Consider the following 18,271-nt stretch of genomic DNA (forward strand, 5'->3'; position numbering starts at 1 on the left):
AGTGGCTGTCTATCATATATTTACAGTATGCTTGAACAGAGGGAACAGTGCATTTTGCCGTTGTTGTCAGGAAGTGTCAAATGTATTAATAGCATAAATTTTGCTAGCTAGCTAAAATTCTCACACTCCAATCTTGTGCATCAGCATTTTTTTTTAACCACAGATGGTCATTTATGTAACACTGTTGGAAATTGTGGCCGTGTTCCACAGCAACAGGAAAATGGGATACATCTGCAGTGTGTGGGGAAAAATACAAATGAACTAGAAGCTATGCAAACATTTAAATTACAGGGAAACAGGACTGCGATAAGCCCAGGGCTGCAAGAGCAGGAAGAGAGTGTCAGCCTCACCCATGCCCTGAAAAAATGGTCACATTTATGGGCTACTCTATTGTACTGAGTGGAAGTTTGTTTATGCGGGACCTTCCTTCCCTCAGGACTTCCTCTGAGAGGAAATGTCGTCACTGTTCAGTAGGGGTCAATTGTTATGCATTCAAAACTCAAACATAAAATAGTATCCCTGAATGCAACAAAGTGCAAAGGAATAAATAAGATTTATGGATTTACATATTTAGAAACATTTACAAGAGTTGTTGTTGCTCACTAATACTTTTAGAGTGCTGAGTAGAATCAAACAAGTCTTGAGTAGCTGGAATAATATTGTTTTATAGGTACCCAAGACACTACTCAGTATCTCAGGAATCCCACCATTTTTGTCATCTCTGCTATTGCTCTATGGCTGATGTGGGAATATGTTTAAACAGAAGGCTGAAAACCAGTCTGCAGCTGTAAAACCAGGGTAATGTTCTTATGGGAATACTTGGCTATATCTGGTCCACGTTTTGGACTGAACTGCTTTGGATCTGAAGTGCTCTGTACGAGCACTTTTCTGAGGCCATATTTGCAGCCTAGATGTTGCCTGAGTTTGTTTTTTTTTCTTTTTTTTCCTTTTTTTCTCATGGCAAGATGAATATTTTTTGAGAATGAAAGGCTATAAAGAACTAATATTAGTGTTGTTTTACCTTTGCTATTGTCATTATGTTGTTAGTCTCATGAAATAAACTCTTGTTTATTATTAACTCTTGTGAGTGGGGAATTCATTGAGCTCTTAGGCTGTCAGACTCAAAGAATGGCTGAGGCTGGAAGAGTCCTCAGCAGAGCACCTCATCCAACCGCCTGCTCAGGCAGGTTCAGCTAGAGTGGGATGCTCAGGACCACATCCATTTGAGTTTTGAGCGTCTCCAAAGAGTGGATATGACACAACCTCTCTGGGCAACCTGTTCCAGTGTTTGGTCACCCTTCAATAGTAAGGATTGTTTCTTATGTTTAAATGGATCTTTCTGTTTTTCATTTTTTTGCCTGTTGTCCATGTGTTTTTGTCAAGCTCACAGTAACTCTGCTGTTCTGACCCCTGCCAGACTGGAAAGGTACCAGTTGAACAAAAGCATAATTGAAAATTTTTGTTCTCCACTCACAAGAGGCAGTTAGCAAACTTTTCTCTCTCAGGTGAGTACATCTAGTCTCCAGATATGTACTGATGCTTTTTATCAAATTTGATTTTAAAAGTTCCCACTGAGAGGATCACACTTTTATACCCGTTTAGGCTGTGGGAAACCTGGAAACAAAGGAACATTGTGAACTGGCCACAGTCCACAGCAGTCTGCAGGGCACATTTGTGTCCAAAAGAGGCAGCCCAACCCTGGCCAATGCTGACCCTGGATGTTCATAGGATGTCTCTTGACAGTATGCCTCTTGAATGTTCAAAATCCATGAAGTCTTCCTCCCTATTGCACAGTCTGTACTGAAAATAAATCTCCTATCCCCTCTCAGAGGAATGTTCCTGGGGATGCACTAAGACAACTAAAGGAGCAAGAAGGTGTGATGTATCTTTCCTGTGGAACACATGATGAGTTTTCATTCAAGGACAATATATAAAATAAAGCACAGCACGAGATTACAAACTGGTGTCAATCTGATTAGAGCTCTTTTAGATAAAGCACCATAATCTACAAACTGATTTTATCCCAGCTAGCGACCTGGTCCAACATATTTCAGGCAATTCTCCCCTCCTTCCTGCTTTTCTCTCCTTCTCTTTCTCCCTTTCCCTCCGACACTCGCATGCCCTCACTCTCTCAGTTACGGAGCAAGTGGAGGGCTTTCATTTTGTACGTGTACACGTAGCCATCCTGCCAAGCCGCCCGCGTCCTAGCCCCTTGGCCGTGTCCAGGCCACCAGCCCCTTGCATCACATCTGAAAGAATGTTGCCTGTGAGGCAGAAATTCCCACCATGAGAATCGCTCCTCTGTGTCGCACAACAAAGGCCACCGCATTGTGTCGGTGTTAAGCGGGTGTTAAAATGCGCATATGTTGCCAGAGCTATTGCATAGGAGGGTCCATTTAGGAAGCAGTGGTTTTTCACTACCGCTGCCTGCCCTGAATCCCCTCATATTAGCACATTAGCACACATGCGGGCTTTCTTATCAGATTAGCTACAGTTGTCACAGATTAGTTCACCCTGTGAAGGAGCCGCAAAGGTACCTTTGACCGTTCATTCAAAAGAGCCAGAAAGTTTTTTTTTTTTTCTTTTTTTTTTCTTGCTTCAACCATCGGAGTGCAAATTAAAGGGAAAATCTTTATGTCTGTCTTTCTCCCTCTCTCCCTCTCTTATTTTGGTAACAGGATAATCAAAGGATAGAAGTTAGGGTAGGCTAAACAAAAAGACATTAACGAATACCTAATATTCACCTAGAAGATAATTATTTTAACCTGTTAAAAACATTTCTGTGTTTTCTTTCCTCACCAGCAACAGTACTCTGTTGTTGAGATATAACCTTTCTGAAGCCAAGAAGTTGTTCTTTTATGTTTCTCTCTCTCTCTCTCCCTCTTTTCTCTGTCTTCTGTTTATTACAACTAATTTACAGTGTGATTCAGTGATCACTGTTCTGCAGATTGAGGGTAGGGGAGAGGAAGACTTGGTAGTAGCTCTTTACATTATTTATTTTACCCATCTTGCTCCTTAAAATTTAGTGATAGTTGGTAAAGTAAGCAATGACTGAAAATACCTTGAGCATGCAGACCTTGCAGTCTACGTAGGCATCAAGACTGAGTCCTAGAGAGGACGTGACAGCTTGGAAGTGTAGTGACAACTGAGATTTTGGCAGACATCTCTGAATGAACTTGGTGGTAAAGGAGGCCTATATAGTTACAAAAACATATAGCTGAAATAACTGGTTAACATTCACACCTTTGGCATTAAAAAATGGAAGGAAACTGTGGTGAGGAAGGAATGCATCAATTCCTTACACCTTGGTGCTTTCTAGCACAGGTGTTCCACATTCTTGCTGCCAGGTATAACATTACTCTGCTCAGTTCGAGCTTTCCCCTGAGCCAGAGAAGAAGAATTAGAGGGCAGTGTTGGTCTTTCTAATGCCTTTTGTAGATTAGCTATGCTGCCTGTGTATGGGAGACAGTGGGCAACCCCAAGATGAAAGAGTTGGTCCAGGACTGATGTTCCCTTTGTCATACAGGTAGTCTATGAAATTAGACCTGTAGTCTCTACTCTGTCTAATGCAGAATATTTTCTCTAGGAAATGAAGAAAAAATCAAGAACTGAACTGTTTTTTGTTTGTTTGTTTGTTTTTGTTTTATCTCTCTCCTGATTGCAGGTTACCAAACTGTGTTATCATTAGTAGGGCTTTAACTGGTAGTTCTTCATTCAGCTTCTTCCATAAATACTGGAGCACAATCTGAGCAATACTGTTTACCAGTCTGTTTCTCCACACAGGCCTAAACCTGGCTTGCTCAATGTGCTGTGTTGGTAAACAGTAGGAAGCACAATAGATCATTTGTAAGGACACTAGGGTATTAACAGGGTTGGAGTTTCGGTGCTTCTGAGCAAGCAGCCTAACTGTGTGCTCTCAAGTGTATGCAATCATGCACTTCTAAGACTATAACTGAAGGCTCAAAGCATGGACTTCTTGGTCTTGGAATCATTTTGGACACTGAAGCCCTGAAATACTTCTGACCTAATTCTGACTCACTTTGAAGATCCTGCTGCCATGCAGCAACGTTTCTATTGCAGCCATTTTTTAGAAGTCCGTACTGTATTGTTTTCATGTCATAGTGCCACGTCTATAAGAAAGGGCTGTGAAGGATGAGGCAAAACCACCCCTTAGAGCCCAACATGAAGGAAACTTATACCACTGATGGTGGCTACCAGCTCTAAGTTATAAACAACTTCTATTTATGATCAAGATAGTGAGGAAACAGCAAAGCAAGGAAGGCATACATGAGAGAAGTAAGTAATCAAGCCCTGCTTTTGCCTTAAGTTTTTGCATCTCATTAGTCAATGAAAGCAGTCTCAATACTATAAAGCTACCAGAAGAGTTCATTGTGACATCTGTTTCTCCTCTCAGATAGGATGGTAAAACCTTACATTATTAATTTCCTGTGTTGTTTTGTGATAAAAAGCATCCCATGCTTATATTTTTATATTTCCACATGTACCCAATTCAGTATGGTCATTTTATGATTCTATGTTTCATAATACATATATGTATCTATAGATATGATGTTAACTGATCTGTTCCAGTTTTGAATTTATCTTCTGAAAGGGTATGATACAACAAATGATGGTGAAAGTAGAACTGCAGTTCTTGAAATGATTATTTCCCTGTTAATCTAGAAATGATTTTCTGTTTCTGTGATTTATTTTTTTTTTTCACTCCTCCACTGACACTCTTCAGATGTACTCTCTGTGAGTCTCTGTAGTTTACACATTGACTTCAGTCATTAGTCTAAAGTTAGCAAAGCCCCCCCCCTTTTTTTTTTATCCTTCCTTCTTTATCCCAAAGCAGGGAAATACCTTCAGAGGTAAAGGTCTAAAAACAGTAATTACATATTTTTCTCTTCCTCCATGTTTTTTTTCCTCTTTAAATAAGCATATAGGAGTCTGGTTCAGAATATCAATCTTTTGTTTCCTTAGCTATTGTTATTGTTCTGTCTCAAGTGTCACCTGTCTTGCCAGTGTGAGTAAAGAGTCCCAGTTCAAGAGATCCTGTTGAATGTGAAAATGCTGATTTTTACAGTCACTCTTCACTTGATGAAGTTAGGCGAGTGTTTTCTGCAGCAATGAATTTTGGTGCTGAGGATCTCAGTAAGAGTATTCTGCAGAATCTTGTTTCATATCCAAACAGTAATCTTCTGTGCCCCCAAAGCAAAATTTAACCTCAGTCTGCTAAATGTTGGATTTTGAGTCTAAATGATAAAACAGTCTACCTTGCTTGCCTTGGGCAAAAGAGATGAATTCAGACCTGTGACATTTTATGCTTTGATTCCTATAAATTCCTGGGGCTAACCCTGCACCTCATTTCTCTTACAGCGTTATGGATCTCTCCCCTTCCATGTTGCCGCAGCCTGCTCTGTGAGCTGCCAATAGAGGGAGTCGTGTGGGGTCAGAAAACAGAGGGGGGAGCATTGCCATTGGGGATGGAGATGGAGATCTGCTGCTTGCTGTGATCTATGCGTGGAGGAAGAGCAGGGCAGCACAGCATGTTCCCGGGCAGTAGCTGAACACCACTGACTCCCTCCCCCGGTCCTGTCATCTACCCACTTGCCTTTGCCGCCTCAAGCGGTCTGGCACGCTGGGAGAGAAGCAACTTGACATGTCTGCATGATGCACAGTTTTGACCCTTCTTGAGTTCCTTGCAGCAGCTTAAACAAGAACCGTCTTGACTTTGGTCATTTTACGATCTAGTTAACAGCAATACACAATTTTCTTTGAAATATGCATGCATGTTTAAAAACCTATTTCTATCAAAATATCAATAACATGATTTTGAATATTTTGAGTTGCTTGTACTTGTTTGGACAAGCATCTTCTCCTTGCTTTAACTTACCATATTAAACTCACCCTTGACCAAGCATGAATAGTAAATCAATTATTTTACATACGGGAGAGCTGCTTCTCTTAAAATAAGCCTTTCCCATGCTGATGAACTCCTGCAAACTTGATGGGTGCTGACCTGGTCTGGGGAGCCTTGTTCTAATTTATAATGTTGCTTATTGTGAGAATACTGCCTACGCAAGTCCTGACGCTTGGTGTGCAGATTTGCATTCCAATACTCAGAGCGCTCTGTACGGGTGGACAGGGCTGGTATGCTGGCTCTCAGAGCACAATGGGAATTATGGATATGTGTCTCTGGGCCAACAATTATTTCCATGTGCTTGCTAAATGAGCACAGAAGAGGGAAGACTTTCCTCTTGTTTAGTCTCTATCACTGTCTTTGGTGCTGTATTGAATTTTAATACAAACCTCCCCGCCACTATCTAAGCCCAACACTGTTAGATATTTGCCTGGCTTTCATTATAACTCCAGTGCACGAATAGCTGTAAGTTCACAAGGCTGGAGGGCATCTTTGCTGAAGCTGGAATCTTTGGTAAATAACTTGCTGCAGTTTTAGAAGTGTTAAAAGTAACTAAGCACCTAATGAATGAGTACCTAAACAATAGAGTTAGTCAAACTACTCCCACTATTTCTTTTTGCTTGTAGAAGTAAATAAATAGTGAATGTTTTTTCAATCACTATATATTGTTGGCAGCTCACACTCCCTATCATACATGTGTAGGTTCACAGGGCTAAAGAATATCATACGAGCGTATAGTGCCCTGAGAAGCAGTATACGCTAGTATATCCTTCTGCCAGAATAGACTGGACCACAGAAATAATACCATCAGAGCAACAGCTGGTTTAGTCATATAATGCTCTTCTATATAGTCTGGACTTCTTGTTTTCATTTCACTTTCCTTTGTTTTAGAGACAAAAAAGGAAGCCCTTGGGGAAAAAGGCTTCCAAGTTTATTGCTTGACCAAAGTTAGCTGCCTCCAACATCAGTGGTCTTTATTAACAAGAGCTTTAACTTTTTTTTTTTCTCTTCCTCTGCATGTAACATTGACATTGGCACTTCTGTTCAGCCACAGAACTAGTACTAAACAGGTCCTGGTGCAGGGCAGCAGATATTCTCATGTTGTTTTTCCAATGTGTTGTGGTGTCATCCACTGCGGACTATCCCCAGGGTTAATATATAAATCACCCTATACAGTCATAAACATCGAAGACTCTGACCTTTGGCTGCCCAGTTAGGTATCACTCTGTGTTGTGTAGCTGCTATTTTAGGAAATAGCTTGAGATCACCAAATTGTTTTTCACATGGAAGCAACAAACATTTGTCATTACAGGCTGTAATATAAATTAAAATCTGTGGCCTGTATCAGGAACCGAGGCAGCTACAGTGTGGATGGGGAAAGGGAATAAGTGGTAAGTACCACTCCTGCTGCACTGGACTGTTTAGTTCAGCTTGTTACTGATCCAGCTGCCCCAGGCATCTAATTCCAGTACACTGTTATGAAAAGACACAGTGATCTACCAATAAAACTGCAGTGAGGAAAATACTCCCTGCACATACAGAGCAACTTAAAACCGTATCTTCATAGCCTTATGCAGTTTATCGGAGTGTGATACACTGTCTTCTTTCCGTTGCTTTTTCTGCTAAGCTATATGAACGGCAGTCTGGGTTCCTGAAACAGCAAGTAAAATACTTTGTCTATAAGGTCACTTTTGTTATCACATATGGTGTTGCAAGGAAATTTCCAACTTAGTTTCAAAATAGCTTTGGCAGAACATAAGATTCAAACCAAGAAAGCCTCCTCCTCCTTTTCCCAGCTTCTGTCAACACCTGATCAAGGGTCGGCAACCTAAACCCAGCTCATGTGAAGTTGGCTAGCTCTTTTTTTAATTTATTTATTTCTCCAGGGACAAAAGCAGCCTTCATCCTTCACTTCATTCCTGCAGTAACTGAGGTCTAGAAACCCTCTTCTGAGGTGCATCTCATAATCTAGATTTTTGCTTTCAGTTCTTGGGTTAGGCATGTGACATATATTTCAGTTTAAACAAACACTGCTTCCAGCATGTCTAGCCTGTTCTTTTGACACAATTTCTTGAACAGGATTTTACTTGTCAGCTAGCTGACAAAAGGTTGGAGAAAAGACAAATCTTTATTTGGACAAGCTGTAGTGTGGTAGTTACTTATAGTGGAGATCACCTTTGTAATAACCAGCTTTTGTTTTTCTCATGCCATATCTCATGTGTTTTGCTACAAATTTGTCCTTAGAGTTTTTCTGTGGGTCTGAGTCCGTGTCAAAAATAGAAACAGTGACATAAATTGTGTTCTGTATCCTGTTTCCTGCCTTTGAAAATCACTACAGACTGCAGATTCAGCAATATTCATCAACAGGTATATCCAGGACAGGTACCCATCATTCCACCTATGGATTCGGTCACCAACAAATAGCAAATAAAACCTCATGAAAGGTCACTGATCATGTGCCTCTTCCTACCCAGCAGGCAGCTATATTCGGATAAAAATACTGGATCCATGAGCCTTGAAGTATCCCTGTCTCTACTCAGACTCAAGTAACTTTCTTTGGCTTTTCAAAGACTTTGAAGATCTGTTTTTTTTCCTCCCTAGGCTTCAGGCATGCTACTGGTTAAGGTGTTCTTACTTGTGGAGAGAGCTGTTCACTGATTTTTAGATTTTACCTCCTCTGATAGAAATATAATATGAGCTCCGATAACAAACTAGCTGATTAATTTTGCTCTGACACCTTCAATAGCACAGCAATTTCACCAGGTATATGAGATTCAAAACATTTCGCAGAGCATCTACTTTTCATTCAGAACTGCCCCATCAATTCACTAGAGGGTAATAAAGACAAAGCCCAGTTTTCAGAGAAACTGTGTATCACAGTGATCAAGGGGAGCCCTGGATGTTCTGATTTAACATTTTACTGATATTGTAGGAGAACTCCACTTTCTTGTCATTGCTCAGTTCTACAGAAAACAAACCAAAACAATCCTACCTCTGTATACAATCTTAAGTGCAGAAGCTGAACACTAAAACTGAACTGAAACTGGCTGGGACAGTGGCGGGGGAGGTTAGAAATAGGAAAGATAGAAGGTGTCTGGAAAGATAATAGGTAGTGGAAAGCTAAGCTATAAACTCATTCTTTTAAATGAAAAAAGAAAAAGAAAAAAAAAAAGAACTGTATTGGAGAGGGTTGCTATAGTGAGAGTAATCTTACAACCTAATGTGTGAGTGCTCTCAAAAGACTGGATGTTCCAGTTCAGTGAAGCAAGATGGCCCCCTGCAGTATTGTTAGCCCCCTCACAAAGAAAGTTTGCTTCTAATCTAGGAACACAACTGTATGTTACACAGACAGATCTGTTGTGGTTTACCATTACTAGTTTCACTTAAAACACAAGGTAAATGTTCTTTACTTTAAAACACTACTCAGAAATAAAAGTCCTCAGTTACTGACTTCACTCCCTCTGTTTTTGAATGCCTCCTGCATGGTGCTGATGTGAAACTGAAACAAAATTGGTTTAAACCTCCGAATCCTCAGGAAAAAAAAATAAATCTCTCTCAAACTTAGTTGGTAGAAGTTGTAATAGGGTAACAGTAAAGGCTGAAAATAAAGTCTTGCCAGAGTTGTGAAGCCAGCAAAAAAGTAAAACTTCTTCATGAATGAGGAGAAGGTAAACTTCAGGGGAAAAGCACTGTGCTCTACATGCATTTTGAATAGGAACTTTGAAGTGTATTATGTGCCTGAAAAGCTTTTTCTTTCTCCTGTCCTATTACATTTCCCTGACAGTAGTGAGAATAGGATAGCATACTTCCTTGAAAAGAAAAAAGAAAATATATCAGTATTTTGGCAACATTTGGGACTTTCAGAATATCAGATTCTTTTCATTGATAGAACAAACCACTATAAATTGTGTGCTTTATAACAGCACAAAAACTTCATGCTTTTAGAACTTTTAGAAACATATATATCATGGACCCGTATTATGTGTAATAACTGTAACCCGTGCCTCATAATATGCAGCAAAGTGTAGAATTTACTGATTATTTTATAATTATGTATAAATATACAGTCAGACTTTCTCTGAAGTACATGAGTTTTCTCTGACTGGCATTTGCAACTACTTTAGGTCTTGCATTGCACAAGCTAGGAAAAGGAAAAGAGGACCAGATAAAACGGGATTCAAATATTATTTTAGCAATTAAATGCCAAGGTTCATAAGGTTAATGAAGTCAAATAAATGCCTTCCCTAGTCCTGTTTCCTCTCCTTCCTCCCCTCACTTTGTTTACCTCCATGATTTCTATCACTGTTATTTGCAAGAAGTAACCCTATGACCAGTGCTTGACAGAGAGATGTGCCAGACAACCAGAAGAAAAAGCACTAGCAAAGAAGGCCATCTCATAACATTTCTAATTCACACTTTAGCCTGCTCCCATCAGATTTCCAATATAATTCAGAAAAAAAAATCAAAAATGGACTTGGGAAATTTGAATGAGTGTAAACTTTAATAAAATTTAATTTCCCCTCTACCTCCCAATGTTGAACTTAACACATCACTCCCAGAAACCCACCCAAGCTCTAAAGAATCAGCGTTGTGAAGTCTGTGTGGCCTTCTACAGGCTGCTTTGGTGTGGGAGCTCGGATTGTTTCTGACCCTGTGACACTGAATGGCCAAGAGCTTCCATGCAAGCACAATGGTGCTGTTAGTGCCCATTACTAAAAGCCTTCTTGTTTCTTTCAACTGTTCACAGGCCTCCTAAACAATGAAAGAAATCCATACATCATTAATAAGGAGATTTAATTTAAATACTGCTCTAAGAGAATTCTCAGATATCCTCCTCATTTTTTAAAAGTGAAAATTGCTGAAGTCTGATGTAAGGCAGAATCTTAATGCAGAGAAGAGTTGGGCCTTATTTAGGAATGCCTGGAAACTAATGGGAATTGTAATCATGGAGAGAACTGGAAAACAGTACTGGAACCCCAGTTCCCATGAAAGACCCCTGAGTTTGGATAAGTCAGCTAATGAAAAACATCTATGAACCTTCCCATAAAATGACCTTTTCTGGCTCCAAGGATTGTATGACTTTTACATTTCTAATGATGGTAACTTTATTCTTATTGAGACTACATGTATTCAGATTTTCTAATAGCCATTTGTCATTCAAAATGGACTCATTTTCACTAGGACAGGGAATTTCTAAATTCCAACAGAAAGTTGATGTCAAAAAAAATTAAACAGGATAGCCCATATTCACCTTTGTAGTGAAAGGTCATGAATCTACACATCAGTAATTTTACTTCTAATTGTGAGCACTTGTCACAGTTAAAAATAAGCCAATGCAAAAGAGGGTTATTTGTCATATGAAAGTATCATGAATTAACTTTGCCTCAGCTCTCTCTCTGCTGTCCTCAGTGGATTTAATTAAATGAGGAATGAATGCTGATTAGGGATTTCAAGAAGTTTATTTTGCTGTCTCTTTGAATTTGAAACCATTTTCTTGGTTTGATATTTTTGAAGAAAATAACAACAGGAGATTTCAGAGAAACCTCTAAATTGGAGTGTATTGCCTGAGAGAATGGTTTGTGTTGCTAAGATCAGTCTGTCTGCCAGACTAGGGCCAGAAACAACTAGTGCTGACTTCAGTGTAGATATATGTAACATCTTCAAATGTTTAAAACAGATTCTAGAGTATATGTAATCCAGAATAGGCCAGCATACCACTGATTAGGCAGAGAACAGCTATTGTATCGTGTTCATTCTTCACAGGTTCCAATAACCATGCTCAAAAACTTATTGAGTGTGTTTCAGTAACATAGCAGATATCTATCTTTCTGTGCATCTAATCAGCTACGTATCAATGCCTACCTACTCACACAAGCACAGACAGTGACACATATGCATGTATTTAGGAAGAGGAAAAAAAAAAAGAAAAGAAATTCTTCTCATGCTAAATCTAAATGAATGCCTTTGAATTACATAGAGTTATTGTGTAGTTACATTAGACTAACTCAGGGAAAAGTTTGTACTGTGGATAGTAATTTTATTATTATACTGGAATATAAACTGAATTATCTCTCTAATGCATTCCTTGTATGGCTCATACCTAACTCCTTTTAAGTAAGTGAGATGAATCAAACTGACTCATAAAAGAGGTTACAAATATATATTTATATAAATTTGGAAATATATATTAGACATATATCTCCAAATCTGCTCTCTGATTTGTGTAATGGCTTCCAATGAAGGTAGCTGCAAAAAAAAAAATTCCAGAGACCTCTCTAACGCACATTTAGTGCTTCTTTTAACCCAGGTTCCCTCTCCTCTGTAAACCTGAGCAGGGTCTTATCAAAGATGTCACATACAATTAGTAAATCCTTAAATTCTTTTGCAGCTGCTCCCAATGTGACTTGAGGAAGACACAACATAGGATCTGTCTGGAAACCTGTCCATTTTCAGTAGAGTGTGGAGCTTGTCTCTGTGTCAGGTTCTCACCCTATACTGAGAAAATATGTGATCACTTTACAGAGCAGTGAAATATAACTTCTTTGCCATAATCGTTTAAACAGCGATATCAAACATCAGCTTAAAACAGGAAATTAATAGGAAATAGTAAAAGGTATATATGCTCCTGAGGATGAAAGATTTCTTTGGACTTTGGGTATGTCTGCATTAGCATTTCAGAGTGGCTCAGGACTCCGCTTTTTTAAGCAAATCTCTTGCTTGTCTCCAGCTACCGTGTGTTGGTTCATATCAGACACAGCATAAACTGGATTCTTTCAGGATGTCATTAAGCCAGAAGATGCAAACCTAATACACTCCAAACCACCAACTGGCAAATAATTCACACTTGAATATTCCTTTGAATGTGTAAATAGGTTCATGTTGAGCATGTACAAGTCCTTGCTATGTTTGTTTTCACAAATATTTGAGCAACTGAGCCTCATTAACTAGAACACTACCAGAGCCTCGATCACAAAGTCACTTGAATGAATATGCATGAAATCACCATTAATTTTGCACTTAGGGTAATTATTCTGCATGCATATTTAACCAGGAAATGGACAGCAAAGAAATCACTACACTCATTCCCTTGATCTCAGGAGAGAAAGGTATTTCAGGCCTGCTTCTCTACTGCTTTGCATTTTGTAAACTTCTGCAAAGTGAGTGTGAAACATTACCCATTCTATTTTGAAAACATTTCATAACAATGAATAATGCTGTTTCAGTAAGTAGTTGTGTTATTCATTTGTCTGTATCTAATTCTTGCTTATGTCTAGAATGTAAAACTTTAGGGGACAGGGACGTACCCTATTGGTACTGTGCTGAGCAGAGTAAGATCTTGTTCAGTGTCTGGAACTCCTGTGCACTGCCATGATACTGCAGTGTAGTTATGCAATGTTCAAGATGCTGGAGATTCAGTCATCTTGTATTTAGAATCTTGTAAAATGTAAAGGTTATATGTAGTCAAGCTATATGTTAATATACCAATTGAGAGAATACCGATTACTAATTTGTACAAGGGGCAATCAGAGAGATTCATTCCATTAGCAGAAAAAAGGCAAAACTTACCGATCAAGACTGCAGTTAAGAATTAATACCTTGTCTCTAGTAAATACGTATAAGGGATGACATTATGATCATGTCGTACCATTACCAAAAATGGAGATTCTAGTATGAGAAACATTATTTTCTGCTCCCTCCCTTCCTCCTCTACTTCTCCACCCCCACTCTTTTGTTCTTTGCCATTCAGTGTTTTGGTTCAAGTTAATTAAAGATTCCTGTTGCAGCCTCCTGGAGTGAAATTCTGGCAGTATGCCCAGTGAAGCCATAGTCATCTGTAAGCAGCCCCTCCAGTGAGCTCCATAATGTCTCTAAGAAACTATACAAAGAGGAAGAAAGAAACTGAATCCAGATGGAATGGGAAATCAGATATTTCTTCCATTCGTGCTGAAATCTGTGAAGGCTGCCCCATAGGTTGAAAGAGAAGGCAATTCACATACTCTGCAGTCCCAGGGAAAAGCGTGTTTTCTCCCCCACCCCTCCGCCCTTCATTGAAGATGAATCTGTGAGAAAGCTTACAGTGAGACTGTGAACTCAGTAATGCAAAACATGTTTTTCCAACTCCACTTTACTTTGCTAGCTATAGAAAGGTGTAGGATAGACCTGTCAAGGGAACACAAAAAAACAAAACAAAGGAATCATAAGAGCGACCCAGGCAGACAAATACTCTTCCAAATGACAGGGTTACAAGAGCTAGAATTTGATATCCAAACCAACATTTTAACACACAATTCATAGTGAAAAGAGGACTTAAGACATTTTAAACACCCAAAAGGAGAGTAAGCATGTCTAACACACTAAGCAGTAACCACATCCTGAACTGCTTGCTGTTAAAAGGAACATTAAAAGGATTATAAAAATGTACACTACATAGTCATTTCTTAGATCTCACATGCATAACAAAAATGAGGAATATTCCTGGAGAAGCACAAATGTAGTGTATGTTCTGTTTGTGGGTCTTTGTTAGCTTCAGTGCTCAGTTCTTAAAACATAGCACTACACTTGGTTGGTAATTACTGAAGAATTCTCCTGTGGGTTAATGACAGTATCACTAGAAATCAAAACTGTGGTTATTTGCAGGTATATTTTATACATAAATTACTGTTTGCTTTGTGGCATACTCTGTGCTCACTAAGGATGTTCTGGAATTTGGTGGAGGAAAGGAATAAATCACAAAACTATCTGCAGTATCACTTGGTTTCTGTATGCATTTCATTTTACTGTCGGCACCATGAGAATTTGTTGCTCTCTGATGGCCTGCTCAGTTTTTCAGGGGTTTGGTTATCTGGGAGTGAGAGGTGTTACAGGAAGATTGAACTTTGGCAAGGACAATTATGGAAGAGAAGTCTTAAACTAAACAGCTGACTGCTATGGCAAAAGACAAACTTTTAATTTTGAAATATCAGGGCAGAGTGATTTCTTGCCAGAGACAGCAACTTGTTGTAATGCGGGAGATGCCCATCTGAGGTGGGAACTTTGGGCAGAGGTTAGGGTTCAAGGTGGCGGAGTGTTAACTGATGAGTTAGAGCGATCCTTTAGGTGAAAGGAACTCAATAATTGCAGTGCGGATTTCCCCAAATAGCAGGTTGACTGGAACAGCTCTGTTTTCCCTGTGACTAATTGGATGTTTTGTTTCCACTTCTTTTAAAGCAACAAAAATGGTCCAAAAAGCTGTCCAGGTGAAAGGGGTAATAGATGTATGCTGATATGGGTTATGTGTGTTTCTTGCCCTTTCAAACCTTTGAAGCCAGGCTGGGGTCAAATTACTCAAGCAGAACAGCTCTGTTGACAAACATGTGGGCTTCAAAAAACAATCCCAGTACGAGAGGTGCTGCTAATTTAAAATAACAGAGGGGGAGGAAAAAAAAAAAAGAAAGAAAAAAAAGAAAAACGAGAGGGAAAACCAGCACCAGACTACATGAAACCCAACCCAACTGCCACCTTCCCTGCTAGCCTTCTTTTGTGAGCCTGCCTTCCCTGCAGCGTGAATCAGCCATGGTTGGGGTTAAATGGGTAGCTTTTGTCTCCTCACAATGGTCGGGAGTGACAGATTGAGCTAAATGATTTACTGGTGGAGATGATTTGAAGGACAGAGCAGTGCAGCCTTGGGAACACCCGCACAAGAAAAGGACAGTAGCCCAGCAGCCTCTCCTCCCCCTCCCTCTTTCATGGTTTTGACTGAAAGATCACAGACTGGGACTCTGACAGACACAAGGACCATTGAGAAGCTATTTTTATTACTTATCCATGGCAGCCTTGCTTTGCTGAGAACAGACCTGAGGTTAATTAACCTTTACTTTTTTTTTTTTTAATGTTGTTGTTTTTCTTATTGGGGATGCAAGCCCGTAAGTTGGTAGGGTCACATGCCACGGGCAAAGGGAAAGTCTCTGTGTGAGACTTCAGCGCAAGAAAGCTCAACAAACCCGTCCCTAGCCAAAACAAAGCTTTCCACACAGAAAGGCGATGCAGCGGGGGCTGCAGCGAAGGCAGCTGCTCAGAGCAGAGTTATCCCAGCTGTTGTCAATTGGAATGTGCTAGAAACAGCGCCGGCCCCCCCCACCCTGTTACTTTGCCCCGGCGGTGGTACCGAGCACGAATATGGGTCCCAGATTGTTTCCCAATGGCTGTTTGATCTGGCTGTGTGGGTGGGAAAGAACCACCTTGTCGAGATGCAGGGTGTACTGGAACGCTGGCATGCTGTGCGTCGCCCCTCTCCTCATGAGTGGGGACAAGATGGCAGCTAGGCCATGGGCCCTCAGCGCTGACTCGGGGGAAGGCAGCTCTCTGTTTGGAGAGTGGGGCGCAGGACGATCAGAGAAATCAGCCCCAAATCCCTAGTGCGGATGAGGCTGGCAGGGAAGGGGCACAGCAGAGAGCAGCTGGGAAGCACTTATTGGCCATCATATCTCCCTACAGCCTGCTGCAGCACCCACTGGGTCTTATGTGCATCCCTGAGCACCATCCTTAGGGAGCTCATCCTCCTCAGCGCATCTGTGCTCCTGCAGGCTGGGCAGGAATCGCTTCAGGGCAAGCACTACTTGGCTGTGGGCAGAGTGTGGCCTGGCCTTAAAGAGGAGCAGGAATTGGCCTCCTGTGGCCTCTCAGCAAAATGAATCACAATGCTTTCTTCAGAAGGTGCTCCTCCACACAAATGGGAGAGGAAAAGTGATAGAGCTTTTCAGACAGTTGCTGTGAATTAGTCTGAGAAAAAAAAAAAAAAACACAGGAAGGCCATAAAAGATATTAAAGTTGGGTTTATGGGTAAATCCAAACTCATAATAAAAGCTATATTGCTCAGAGGAGACAATGCTTTCTTTCTGTTCCATATTTTACTTGGTCTACAATTTGTAAGCTATTGCTAAAACACAGTGGAATAATATGTCCTGTCACCAGTTATAACGTGCAATTGTCATTATTTGGATCTGAGAAACAGATAACAACAAAAATTCTTCAATGTTCTACTGCAAAAACACAAATTTTCTAGTGCCTAATGATATCCAAAACATTGTGAATCACATTACAAAATGTGCAGCAGAGCTTTATTCCAATATAGTCGGCTAACTTCAAGAAATGTCACTCAACAAATTTCTCAGGCATATTAACTCATTGGGGAAGTAGCTTGAACATTAAAACCACTGTGTGTGATGACACATAGCTTTTTGTTGGCTAGATTTCAACTATACTCTCATTTTAAATAGTAATTTTAATGAGATTTTGTACTTATTCAAAAGAAACAATATGAACATGTGAATATGATGGTAAAGCAACATTTCATATTAGTGAATTTGAAAGACATGACAAAAATAATGGAAAGGATCTATGAAATGGCAACTTTAGTTGGAGAACAGAAGTGTTTACTATTAATTAATCTGTAGTACTGTAGAGTTGCAGTATGATATCACATGATATGTTTCTAATGGCCTCTTGAATGTTCAGTTGCAAATAAACACTTCTGTTTTCGAGTACAAAGAGCAAAACAAACAAAATCTAAAAATATAAGAAGGAGCTATGGTATTTTTTTTCTATGAAAGACCACAGTGTTTGCAAAAGATGAAGCAATTCTTAAAAAATCTTACCCAACAGTGCTCCAAATACAGATTTGCCTCTATAAGGATTATAGCAGGTGAAAACAGAAGAAGAAACATGTCTTTTGTATATTCTTCCAATTGTAATCACTGTCATTGTCCCAGTGTGCATGAAGATTATTAGGATTGTGTCCTTTTTGAACTCCCAGAGGGAAAAACATACTTTAGTACATGCTAAGTACTGTTGTCTGTAGGTTTGTGCCTGGTTTTACAAGGAATGTGTTTCATAAATGTTATTCTCGACTAGCTCTGTATTAAAAAACCTAGTCAGAGAGAACCTGCAATTATACTTTGCATCTTTTTGTGTCCAGGCTAGCTTTCTGATGACTCTCTAAGCATTTGTCTCTCAACCTGTGCCTTCACACCTCAAGTCCTACTAATGCTGCTATAGGCATCATCACCTCCACAGTACTGTGTTGCCAGTTCTACCTAAAGTGCAATTCTGCGGGGCTGGGCTACAATCCTTGGCCCTGCTTTAAAAAGTGTCTCTTGTAAGTGGTGAAGTTTATAGAGTGCTTTCAAAAATGAAGAAAAATATCTAATATATTGCATGGGTTGCAAGATAGGATTTGAGGCTCTAGAGTCACCCGTAGAACTGCACAATTTTTGCTTGCTCTGTCAGTGTGATTTGCGTTCAGTTCTTGCCTCAGCCCTCTAGTTTACATGAAGTTAGTGTAAAATTCCTACAACTTTTTATGCCCTTACT

At 39.8% G+C, this 18,271-nt stretch overlaps 1 protein-coding gene across 3 annotated transcripts in view; it reads left to right on the forward strand.

Moving 5' to 3' along the window:
• Nucleotides 1-18,271, forward strand: part of LOC310896496 (uncharacterized protein) — a 236,864-nt gene that overhangs the window by 168,646 nt on the left and 49,947 nt on the right. Inside the window, exon 5 of one of the 3 annotated variants that reach the window (XM_083828841.1) lies at nucleotides 5,380-6,562. The exons of the other annotated variants lie outside the window; for them this stretch is intronic. Within the exon in view, the coding sequence (XP_083684967.1) occupies nucleotides 5,380-5,425 (46 nt within the window). The 3' untranslated portion in view covers nucleotides 5,426-6,562. Of the gene's footprint in view, nucleotides 1-5,379; nucleotides 6,563-18,271 lie in introns of those variants that run through there. 3 annotated transcript variants of the gene reach the window in all.

This window comes from Anser anser (genome assembly GCF_964211835.1).
Source record: "Anser anser genome assembly, chromosome: 3".
Lineage (NCBI taxonomy): Eukaryota > Metazoa > Chordata > Aves > Anseriformes > Anatidae > Anser > Anser anser.